The 12,865-nt window shown below is 40.7% G+C and overlaps 1 protein-coding gene across 1 annotated transcript; it reads left to right on the forward strand.

Moving 5' to 3' along the window:
• Nucleotides 1-840: 840 nt before the first annotated feature.
• Nucleotides 841-12,022, forward strand: dcdc2c (doublecortin domain containing 2C). Its single transcript, XM_022750925.1, has 12 exons — nt 841-1,115; nt 1,874-1,922; nt 2,136-2,212; nt 2,340-2,471; nt 2,917-3,069; nt 3,209-3,257; nt 6,146-6,190; nt 6,846-6,978; nt 8,784-8,884; nt 9,420-9,548; nt 9,818-9,910; nt 11,963-12,022. The coding sequence occupies exons 1-12, from the start codon at nt 841-843 to the stop codon at nt 12,020-12,022; spliced, it is 1,296 nt and encodes a 431-aa protein (XP_022606646.1).
• The last annotated feature ends 843 nt before the right edge of the window (nt 12,023-12,865 follow it).

The raw sequence follows: 12,865 nt of genomic DNA on the forward strand, positions 1-12,865 counted from the left end.
TGCAGTAGTAATGTTTTAACTTGTACTCATAAGATATAACTCAAATTTAACTTGTTAAAAAACCTATTTGGAAAGGCATGCTAGTTTGTGATGAATGCAAAGAGTGATTAAGTGGTCTTTATGTTCCCAAATGGTCAAAATTAATGATTGCAACTTTACAATAGGCCTTCGGCTTGGTTATGTTGCAATGCAAAACTCACCCCATGTTCCAGCATATGATGCTTAAGTCATTCTTCAAAATCCAGATCATGTAGGACTGATGAATCTGCTTCATTAAATGCAAATCCAGTGGCCCAGAAGATACAGAAAAATGGACTGTAGGCCACTGACAAAGTCCTCCCAAAATCCTGTTATAAGAAAGAAAGCAAAGAAAAAAAATCACAGATACCAAGGAAATGGGAAATTTTAACATAGGTAGGGTAAGTCACTATACAGTATTATTTTGAATGAGCTGTTTACATAACAGATCTCAACTTAATATTGCCTATATCTGATATGGGCCTACATTTGTGGTCATCTTTAAGCTGCTGATGTTAACGTTACTACTAATGATAAATAAATATTGTTTTTCTGGAGGCTGGTTGCCTTGGAAACACTTACGTTTTGGAATCAAACACCAAGCTTTGGCTACACACCAAAGCAAGAAGCTAGCAACACGGAGGATAGGTTTCTGGATAGTGCACCTCTCATGTGGAAGAATTGGTTTCCGTTATCAGATTCAATCTCCAGTTACGTCTCCGGAGACTCAACACACCTGCCACTGACACATTTACTATTGACACCAAGCGCCATTATTCTTTGTTTTTTTTTTAAAAACTGCTTCGTGTTAGCTAGCTAAGTATGCCAGGGAGAAGTGATTTGCCAGCAACAAAAACAATAACTGTCTACAGGAACGGAGACGCTTTCTTCCCCGGAAGGAAAATAGTTGTGAATCCGCGGCAGGTGTCAACCTTTGAGAGTTTTTTGACCTCTTTGACCAGAGGTATTGAAGCTCCGTTTGGCGCCGTGAGGAGGCTGTACACACCTGCACAGGGCCACAAAGTTAAGCGTTTGGATGACTTGAATCACGGGAGTGTATACGTTGCAGCCGGAAATGAGCAGTTCAAAAAGCTGGAGTAGGTACCGTGCTGTAAAGTGTGCCTGGGTATGTATGTATGCATGTGTGTGGTGTGGGTGTAAGCATGGAGGTCAGGTCACTATAACCGAAGACGAGCTCCAATTTGGGAGGTGCTTTCACCTCGGACGGGGATCTAGGTGCGCAAAGACGTAAAGTTTCTGTAATGTAATCTGTATTACTCACAATACACAAAAAAAAAAAAAAATATCCTCTCTAAATCACTGACAGTCCAACATCTTCCGCAGCACAAAGTTTAGAACTACATAAGTGACACCCAGTTGAACAAATGATCATGTAAACATTGAAAAATGTTTTTTAATTGCTGAGTAGAGAGGGTTTGTGAGAAACTGATATTCAATTTGATATTCAATTGATATTCAATTTCTGTAATGCTTCTTTTGTCAGTTTTGGAACCTAAGTAGTTCATACAACCCGTCTACATTTCATGTACCTAAGTGCATAAGGCGTTTAATGTCCTAAACTTACACATACATATCTTAAATAAAGTATGCATTTGGATTTACTGTGCTGTCTTCGCGACCAATATTCTTTGTCAAATTAGCATAAACTCTAAATCACTATTTAGTCAACCTTCAGCTGTAAAAACAGTTTCTTACGGGTAAGTTTTTTTATTTGAACTTGCATTATTTAGTCTAGGGATGGTTTTGTCTGTCTTTATAGACCATCAGTAACTGTATATGTTAGCAACTGAAGCCTTGGTTTGAGTCATTTACATGATTTTTTAATGTCCTCCAGCTATTGTCAGATAACAACCAAGAAACCAGAGAATAAGAAGAAAGAACAGGTAAGACTGCTTTTTGTGTTTGATCATTTATATTAAAAATAATTAAATTAAGTTTAACATTTATTTTCAGGTGCTGTATCATTATGTGTGACCATATGATATGGGTGTTTTTTAGAAAGAGGTAATTGGGACCAAACAGAGACGATAACACAAAAGTCAGAGTTTGAGTCAAACACTTAAAAATGCCTTATTCCTTATTTACAAAATTTCCAGATCCGGCCTGTTGTTCACAGCAGAATAGTAGCTTCTGCTCGCTGGAGAAGAACTACTGATGAGTCTTGCACAATAAAGTGAGTGATGATTTAAAGCTGGATATAAAGTTATCCACAATTTAAAAGGGTAATGTTCTCTGTTGTGCCATGCAATGACAGAAACCATTGTTTTTTTCTGTGTCTTATATATTGTTGTGTTTCCCAGTGTCTTTACCAACGGAGATGTTTTGGTGCCTCCAACTCGAATACGGATTCCAAAGTACACTCTCAGAAACTGGGAAAATGTTTTAGCCATGGTGACAGATAAAGTGCATCTTCGTACAGGTGCTGTGTACAGGTAATGTCTGACATCAGTACATTGTATTAAGTTAGTCATGTCCCAATGATTGGCTAGCAAAGATATTACCTGTACTTCCTCTGCATTAGAAAGATAGACCCTGACTTTAAATATACATATTTTCAAAATAAATGTAGTTTTTAAAAAAATGGTGTACATGATTCCAAAGAGTCAGCTTCTCTAACACAGATGAAAGAAGCAAGATTAGTGGAGGTTTTCCCGTCAGTTTAAATGCATTTAGCAGAGTGGAAGGACTTTTCGAATTAATTAGTGATTGGGGCCATATTGGGTTGTGATGTGCTCACTGGAATTCATCCAAAAGTGCTTGTTAGGCAATATCTGCTTTGATGGATATTTGAAAACATGCTTATATATTTATAAATTTAGATGAAACAGCCACAATACATTGCTCAACTTTGTGCTATTTCTTTACTTGACTTCCCAGGCTTTGCACATTAGAGGGAGATCCTGTCTGCAGTTCCACTGAACTGGAGAAGAACCAGCACTATGTTGCAGTTGGTGCAGAAAAGTTTAAAGCTCTCCCATATGACCAGTGGGTCCCTAGGGATTTAATCTTGGAGAACAACACAGTCGAAAGGTATGAGACCTATGACTTTTAGTCAGTGACATAAGTTTTGATTTACACAAATCAAATAAGCACTGGGTTCCTGTATTGATGTAAAAAGGAAAGAGGAAATTTGTTTGTCAGGTTTGGTTTCCCTTTGTCTTCCCTGCAGCCAAGACATCCTGCCTCCTATTAGAAAGACAAGACATGCAAAAGATGCGGTGAGTACAGCTGCTTTAGAATTGGGTGCAGTTTGCCATCTGGTTGTTCACGTTCTTGCAGCATGCCAAACTGTTACATTTTTTCCTAATTTCGCCCTAGTTTATTGTTGTAACACCTTGGTAGTATCACAGTGGAAAAGCGTATCTTTGCACACACAGCATTTCAATTAACATTTCCCACGTGTGAGACTTGTTGTGGGGGTGTAATTCGTTATGAAACAGTGCTATCATCAATCACTGTCTGCAGGAGGCATTGAGTTACCGTTGCTTTCCACTTTGATGGGTAATCCCCACAGAGACAGGCTGGCCCACTTGATCAAGTGCAGTGAGCTTCATAGACAGATCATATGCACCAGGGGGACTTCACTGACTGAAAACAAAAAAAAATCTCTTATTCAAACCAGAACCGGGACAATTTGTATTGTGATTAAGTAGACAGTGAAATGCTTTGAATCCATGTGAGGATTGCACTGCTGTGGGCCCGAGATGAACACCAGATCACACAGCGAAGATGAGAATATGCCCACTCAGCAGGTTGAGGTAGAGATGGGGCCCCCTGTGAGAGATGTGTCTGACATCTGATTTTTCTAACCATGAAAGATGACAATGCTGTGGCAGATGCCAATTTTTACAGATGGAGAAAAATAACCATAACCTTATCTCTAGCTGAATATGTGTTTGACTTGCATTACATTTAGAAAAAACATGAATATTTATTAGTAATTTATTTGAATCAGTAACTGCCATGGCTTATTTGTAGGATTTCTTGAGCCCATTAAACATATCCAGGCATAAAACAAAAGCTGGAAAACCACACTGTTATCAAACTTTGCTTAACTAAGGTTCAGTCTGAACACATTAGGTAAGAAAATGTGAAACAACAAGACCATAGCATTTGCCATTTCACACAGTACCATGAGGTGGAGACAGAGACAGAGCTATGGGTGCGTTTTGCATCCACCAGCTCATTGTAGTATTAGTCATTCACAAGACATGATGCTGCCGCATTTTACTCCCCTTGCCTCTTCGTCTCATCCCTCATGAATTTGTAAACATGATCTGACCAGTTAATAAGGACCTTTCAGAGGGGAAAGATACATGTGACAAATATTGCCCACTCTGTCTTGATCTGTCAGTTGTTTAGCTTACTGATTATACATACATTTATAGGGTCATGTCTGCCATTAATTTCAGTTTGACCTCACAAAACAACAGCAGTCTGGTTAGAAATGCCTGTAAAAAGATAATTTAAACATGCCCAGTGAGGCTGTGTAAAATGTAACCTTGCTCTTGCCACCTCACTGTACAGTAATGGTGTCTGTCCTGTCCTGTCCTGTCTGCACCGGCGGCAGAGCGTTTCTGCACCGCTGAATTGGACAGCTGGTCTGGAGCAACTACTGAAGTCTAAACTGACGGCTCTGCAGAGTGTAATTTTGAAACTCTCCAGCATACCATGTTCCCATCGGAAGCAAGCATATATGCTGAGTAAGGTGTTCACAGACATGATGAGGTAGAACGTTTTGAGGTAGACATAGCAGAAAGAGAAGATTAATAGGGGAGAGAGGAATGCAAAGAGACAAAGAGAAAGAATAATGGTGTGCATCAAAGCAAAGTAAAGTAATCATAATGAGTGCAATTGTTCTTTACACGAAGCATCCTGTGAAAATAGCCCAGAAAGTCTGACTAAACCTTCAAGAGCAGCACTCTCTGACATCAGCAATGACTTGCTGCTGCTCCCCATTTCTCTGCTTTTCTTGGATGATCTCATTGGTTAGGGGAAGTAGCAATGCCCCGTGGAAAACTATACCCCCTCGCTGCTGCCAGCATGTCTGCTCAACTGAAGACCTGGCCTTGGGAGTGGCTCCTACTGATACCACAGCCAGTATGGCTGGAGGCTGGTCGGTCCAATTGGTTGGGACCCCTGTTTTCCCCTGGCTATCATATCACAGTGTCCTCTTGTTGACTCCTGTTCTCTGCCACTTGAGAGGGCTACAGATTACTTGCTGCTCGGTCCCCCTGAGCCCCTCTCACACTGAGTCTAGCACTCTCTTTCTCTCCCTGTCTCTCTCTCTCTGGGGCCTCCTGATACACACAGTTGTCTGCTCCCACAGGACACGGTACTGTAGATATGTAATGCAGAATGAGAGGGGAGATGACCTCAGCTTTTCCATTGCTGTGTTTCCAGTTGTGCTGCTTCTTGTACTGTACTCTCCTGGCTCTGCAGCACCCCTCGTCCTCTGCTTTCTCCTCCCAGAGTGAGACGGTCTTGATTTAACTGTTGATTTAAATAAGCATGTATTTGCATCTCACCACCAGGCTGTAAATGTGGAAAACAAGCTGTTCAGTTTTTGGCTGCCCAGATTTATGTTGATTCTGAACTTCAGCATGAAGTTGTTTCACATCACTCACAGATGAATTGAGGTTATGAAACTGAATTAACAGCTTACCACTGCGACAGTGCCACTGCTCTTCTGTCTTTGATCTTGTGTGGTTGTGGACACTACAGCACTAGAATGTGAACTCTGTTTCAACTCCCCATCACTGAATATACTAGGCAAACTTCACTCTTCTTTTGTTGTTTTATTTCTCTCCCTCGGCCCACCAACGGCTGTAGAAATTCAAAAGAATATCAACAGACTTTGCCTCTGCATTAAAGAAAGCAAACAAGTGAAGAAACAACGCGGTTATTCCCCAGACTCCATGTTAGTGAGCTTGCAAACACCATTGCCAGAAGTGTATTCTGGTGGAAGCCTGAGATCACTACATTATCCCCCGAGCCAGCCCAGGGATCCAGCCAGGCAGCTGCAGTAAAGAGCACTGTAGCTGAAAAGAAACATTAAGTCTGCTCTCTCCTGCTCTCTGTGTCTGTGTCTCTCATTCTCTGTAAGGGAGACATACCTCACCTTGCTACCTACAGAGGGGATGAGGAGCCCGTGAGGAGAAAATTGCCTTTTGTGGAAGCATTAATTCAGATGTGTACCCTGCTGTCTGAACATCACTCTGAACTCTCCCCACTGCTCTCTCTCTTTTTTCTCTCTTTTCCTCTCTTGCTCCTTCACTCTCCCACAATGCAACCCTGTTCCCAAGCCTGTTTTTTTTTCCCTCCCCTCTCCATCAATAACCTTCTGCTGTCTACTGCTGAAGAATAAGTTATTCCCTACGACTCCCTCCCTTTCCCTTTAAGCTTGTTTGGATTTTCATTGTTTGATCTGGCTTGATAAATAAGACAAATGCAGTTAGAAATTCATGGCTGCCCCATTTCATCAATAAATGATTAGTTTGCCACACTCCCTAGTGATTGATAGGTTGTGCACGGGATGTATTGGAACCAGATGAATTCAATACAGTAGGAGTCACGGGGGAGCTACAAAGCATATCAACTCATGAAAAATTGAGGTCAATGGAAAATGTAAAAAGGCGTTGAAAAGAGAACAGAAACAAGTTTCACCCCATTGTGTTTTGTCTTTTTTTTCTTCTTCCTCTTTACAGAACAACAGCAAAAAGTCGATGATGAATCACAGAGAAGTCTGAGAAAATATGCCTTAATCTGTGTGCCTGTATTCTCCTCTCTTTTGTCTCTCCATGTAGTTTGCTCACACAGGCTTTAGAAAGGACCTTGAGCACACAGCCAGAGGCCAGATGAAGAAACACACAGCCAAGCCAGAGAGAACCAAACAACAGAGGCAGCTGTCCAGAAACCCAGTACTCTTCTCGACAGGGGGTAGGCAAAGTAATTCTATAGAAATATCTCTGTCTCTTTCTCTGTCTCTCTCTTCTGCCACTCTGTCCTCATAGTGTGTTTTTTTTTCCTCCAGCCCATCCTCTCTTACTATGACAACATGTCAAAACCTGTTGGCTTTTGAAGACAAATCTATATGTATATGCATGTGTTTGGGCACCGCATTTGTGCACATGTAGGAGTGTGCACCATTACTTGTTCCTCTGTGTGTGAATGTGGAGATAGGAGTCTGGTGTGTGTTTTGCAAACATAGAGAAAATCCACCTTTTGGCAGGTGGAGGAGCTTTCTTTGAATTCTCAACCTGTTCTTTAAAGTCCAAACAGAACACAGCTCCCTGCTCTTTGAAAGAAACATGACTCTTTTCTGTGAATATTAAACAGAACAAGACTTCAAACACCGTCAAGGGGGCTTAAATCATAGATGAATTCAATCAGGCCATTTTGTTGAATATGAATCCAGAAATCCCCGCTAACTATGTGGGGGGAAAACAAAATGCTCTAATTTTCTCCTGATGTGGTACTCAAAATGGTAATATGTTATTAATACCAAATAATGCTGACAGAAGATCATAAAAGTGACAAAATACTCCTTTAGATTGATGGGTTTGAACATTTCAGCAGTTGGGCTGATACTCTGTGTATCATTAATAGAGAGTAACTGTCTTCTTCTATTTAGTTATTCAGTAGGCACTGTTTCATGGCTGTTTGTTTTACCATCTGTGCTCGGTAATACAGTGACTCAACTTGAAAGACTCATCCTGGGCCACGAATAACATGATATTATGTGGTAGAATAAATTGGATAACTGCCATCGTTTGAAACCTGCCTACTTTCATAGTGCAAGAAAAATAATGTCTTTCTCCTGTTGGGGCTCATGTCAATATAATGCTGTTGTCGGTAGCTAGGCCAGAGTGAAGTTTTCTGGCCATGTTTTGGACACCTGATCATGCCTATAGTATGGTTTCCTCTCATAAAAGTCATCACCAAAGGCCCAGCAGTTAAAAAGATAAAAGTCGTGAGTTTTCCCTGCAACTAAATCGACTCTTAGAACCCTTCAAAAGACAAGTAGTGTTCACAACCATCAGCAGGTACAGGATCAGAGCCTATGGCAGCTGATTTATTTCATCATCTTGCCTTTTTCTAACAAAAGTTAGTCTAGAAGGAGATCCAAAAGTAATGCCTGACTGGAAAACAGAAACAGAAAAATAAAGTCTACATGTTCTGCAGCTGTGTAATTTCCTCTTTGAGCTAAACATATGAACCAAATCTATTTTTCTATACATTGCTCATTTTATCACTGATTAATCTACCATGCTTGGTTATTTACTATTTAAATGAAATTACTTGAGGCTATTGAGCTCTATAGTGTTTTTCATTATTCACATTCCACTCGGTATCAGATCCAGCAGCTGCACACAAAAAGGAGTTTGTTTACAAGGACAGAAACACTGTAACGTTGCCATATAAGCTATTCCCCACATGCATCAAGAGCAACCTGTCACTGTCAGGGACTAACCCTGGACTGAAAGTTCACGCTGGCTGGCCATATTTGTGGCATGGCAGCTGTGGCTTTCTGTGGCCCTTTCGTCTGCGGGACCATTCTAAATAAATAAATGGCTTGACAGCAACATTGATCTCTTGTGAAGTTGAACAGTAAAGGAAAAGGGAGAGGACAGGAGGGCAGTGAGGGATGGAGGGATAGAGAGGGAGAGAGAGAATGAGAGTGCAGAAGAATGAGACGGCGACTGCCAGCAGATGAGGTAATTGTGATTAATCACTTTTCTCAGAGGGCAGCGTGTTCAGTGCGCAAAACAAAAGAAGTGAGATGGCAGGAGCAGCAGAGGTGCAGGAGGACCGCCAGGTGAAAGTGGACCTGCCAATTGATCAGGTAAAACACAACCCCATACAGTACTGCAGCCTGATGAGGTCTTTAGCATGCGATCTTTGAACAGCTTCTGTTTATCTGACAGGAAGTAAGAATTGAATCCAGTCCAAAGACGCTATCATCAACATCACCAAAGATAAACACAGGCCCATGTGTTGACTCCAGTTAAATTAACAGTAGCCTATGCTACTAACTGAACTCATCAGTTCTGATAATTTTACAACTTGCTGTCATTGAAGCCAAATATAAAGCTGTTTACAGCTGCTGTAGCTGTTTTGCTGTATAATACATGGCTTACAATTAATCATCCTCTCTCTATTTTCCTCCCATTAAGCTTTACCTTTCTGTGTGTTTTTCAGCTTCAAACAGAATTAAGAATATACTTCTAGCACAGTGCAGTATCATGTTCGGCTCAGTATAAGGCTAATGAATGCTCAATAGAACAAGTTACATAAATATATAAATATTTAGCAAAATCAATACAGCAGTACAGTACAGTGTAAGCCAAGGGGGATCTTATTTTTTTCCCTTCCTGCAGGTTGAGGCCAAGACAGTTGAAGAGGAGTATGAAGACAGGAGTTGCTCTGCGAGTCCCTGCAAGGCCCCCCTCCATGATTCAGACGTCTTGTGTCTGCAGAGGTCTTTGTCTCAAGGTTCCAGGAAGGATGTAAGTACCCTTATTATAAGTTTTATATAGTTAGCATTTCACGTTTAGTTCATTTTTACTTTATTATTACGTCCAATTTTTTCATTTGCTTTTGGATTAGGTCACATAAAAGTGCTCTAACCAGCAATTATGGTAATCACCATTTCCATAATTGCAAGAGCATCACATAGACCTGCTTCCAGCAACTATACTTTAATCTTATGTGTGTATAACATGTTTTTCTGTCTCCATGGTTCTGTCTGTTTATTTGTGTTCTGTGTATTTACCAGTGCAACCCTTCTTCAGGGCAAGGAGAGTCAGTAGAAGGCACAGGGCACAATACTGGCACTGGAGACACAGGATTAAAGACACCTGAGCCCCAGGTACAACTTTATATAGTATGAGTTTTGAAAGCTCAGCTGCAGCCAAAGATACTGTATGTATCACAGCCTCAAGCATAAAAAATACACAGAAGTTTGTGTTGGTTATTAGAGTCGAGCTCCATAACAGTATGTGGTTGTATTTGATGTCTGTCTTTTCCTATGGTTGTTGTGTACGTTCACAGTGATGAAGTACGGCTGAGCTGTGCATACAGATGTTTTTGCATGGATCTTTGGTTCCTAGAAATTACACTCATTTAAATACACTTATTTTGCTCTAATAATCCCCAAGGGACAGCAATATGAAGCAGTGTAACCGTGATGAATGCACACTGTAGTTGGGTTATATTACTATTCCAAGCAATTTCATTCAGCTTTGAAATGAGAAGATATTGAGTCTTATTTAAGCAATCAATAACCTTGAACATTTTGTTTTAATGAAAACTATAATTTCAAGCAGTGGCAATTACACCATAGGGGGATGTTTTGGTGTGGTGATGATTTTGCTGCCGTGTGCACTTTTGCAATAAAGATATTCTTATCGGGATAATTATTGACTTCTGGGGGCCAGTTATGACCCCGGCTAAAGACCTCATCAATAGTTTAATTCATTACTTATCGCTTTTAGTCATACACGAATGTTGCTGATTCAGATTGGCTATGGATTGCAGGGAATGACCATTAGATAATGGAAAATAATAATAATAATAATAATCCCTATACAGACTCAGCTACTTTTTGCAATAATTATCTTGTCAAGCAGTTTTTGATTGTTCAGCTAAGAAAGACTGACGTAAGGAGAAGGGAGGATTTCTGTTGCAAGCTCTCCAGTTGAAAACATGCAAGAACACATCTTGACTCTAATAAAGTACAGTTTACAGTACAGTTGTCAAAACTGTGTCAGTGCTAAGAACATCATTTAAGCTAGAAAATGTAGAAAGTTATAGTAGACATCATAAAGGGACCTTTTTTTTTTTTTTTAACCGTTCTTTGCAGCAATTCTGTTTTATCTTCACCCATGTTTTATCAAGGATTACATTATATTTATAAAAGTCGTTGTCAGACTAGAAATAATGATGCTGCAGGTGAGACTTACCTCACTTAAAGTCTAACCATCATTCATGCATACTCTCCTCTTTTCCCTTTGAGGCCAAACAGACTGTCGCTGTCTCGCTGTCAGCAACCTCATCATTTAGAGGGCTGTGATAATAATGAGGGATAACTGCACTGCTATGACTCATACTTTGAGCTGAGTTCGGACAGATTTCCTCCCACTACGGTGCTCATATGTGCTTGTGAAATGCCCCGTGTACTCCCGTTATATGTGCATGTATATAGTAGATATTGATGACCAAATTCAATTACATGATTACATTTTCAGCCGAAGCTTTAAATGATTTATTGCATTGAATTTAAATAGTGATACATTTACAGACAGTACACGGGCGAGGCAGTGGTGTGGCTGCGATATTGACCTTGTGTGGTCCAGGCCAAATAAAGAATAACGAGATTCAGCATCTCTGCCAAGTGGAGATGTCCGCTGGGAGTGAAGGCAGGCTATCTCAGTGGAAGAGAGCGAAGGATGGCGAGCTCGAGTCAGATGCACATTTAAAGCTTTTTCTTATAATCACTTGACTGACTTTTGTTGGGCTTTCTGAAGGTTGGGTTTTCCTTTAGAGTGCATCTGTGTAAGGAGCTGATTGATTTCATGAGGGGGACTCGGTCTATGTTGTGGATGTCATACACGTTGAGGAATGTGGACAAGGGTAGATTTGCACTCGCTGGCGTGGTATCGTGTTTACAACTATCATTTGTTTTGATTTAACAATATTGGCTGATTTATCAACACCAGTCAGCTAAGCATTTTTTCTTAATTAATATTGTTAGAAATGCCAAATCAGCTAGGGATGTTTGATCAATCGTCTTCCTCTTCTTAAGAATTTTGTGTAAAATCGAATCATTATTGACCACTGCATCGATCCATTCCTTTCCTTTTCCAATCCAAGTCCATTTCATTTGTCTTCAGCTGGTTTTCCGTGCTCCTATTCCCCGAAGCTTGGTTACCATTTCAAAGGCCTTATTCGCCCCATCAAGGTCAACTATAATCAACTGTAGACAATGTCACCGCCTTGCTTTTCCAGTGAGATAGGCAGGGAAGACGATTCCTTTGGGCTTTTAAGGACCTGCTGCATTATACCATTCAATTACTGTTCATTAGACAGGTTACAGCATTAATCAGACTGAGATGTTCTGCAAGTCCTCAGCGGGGACAATGAACTGGGGAAATTTATTCTGGCTTCCTGTCTGGGCCGCTGTTTAGTGGTAAGGAGAGAGATGACACTTTAGAATGCACTGAAGCTTTCAGTACAGAGACAAAACTGACTAAACTGACTGTTACTCCACTCTCTGTGTCTGTTTTCAAGTCAAGTTCTCCGCTTCATGCAACTCTGTCTTTGAGTTTTAAGAAACATAGGCTTCGTCAGAGATTTACTGCTTATGTGGGAGAGTATTATGAATCTGGTATATCACTAAAAGGGGAGAAAGCTGACAGATTTACTGATTAGAGCTTCATATGCATTGAATATGACTAGATGATGATATGAGAAACTGATTTATGTTTTCCAGGAGGCTAAAGAGAGGGAGGTGTCTTCCAGGCTCCACAGATACAGGCACGGATGTCCTGGTTTTTCAAGGGTAGGTTCATCAAAGCATAAAGCCTGGTAGTAGCTCACAGGCAGCAGCAGCAGCAGCCCCCACATTACCCTCCACAGCACCTAATGCACCCATAAAGAGACCACTAATACACTCTGCATTACCAGTTCCACCCTCACATTGCATGTCACTAGATCCGCAAACCTCTCAACATCTGGGGAGCTTTACGCCATGCTTTATGGAGACCATCTGGTTGAGTTGGGTTTTTTTTGCCTCCCAATCTCAGATGACTTATTCTAGTATTAA

Source organism: Seriola dumerili, unplaced genomic scaffold, assembly GCF_002260705.1.
Source record: "Seriola dumerili isolate Sdu_G_001 unplaced genomic scaffold, Sdu_1.0 BDQW01000149.1, whole genome shotgun sequence".
Classification (NCBI taxonomy): Eukaryota; Metazoa; Chordata; class Actinopteri; order Carangiformes; family Carangidae; genus Seriola; species Seriola dumerili.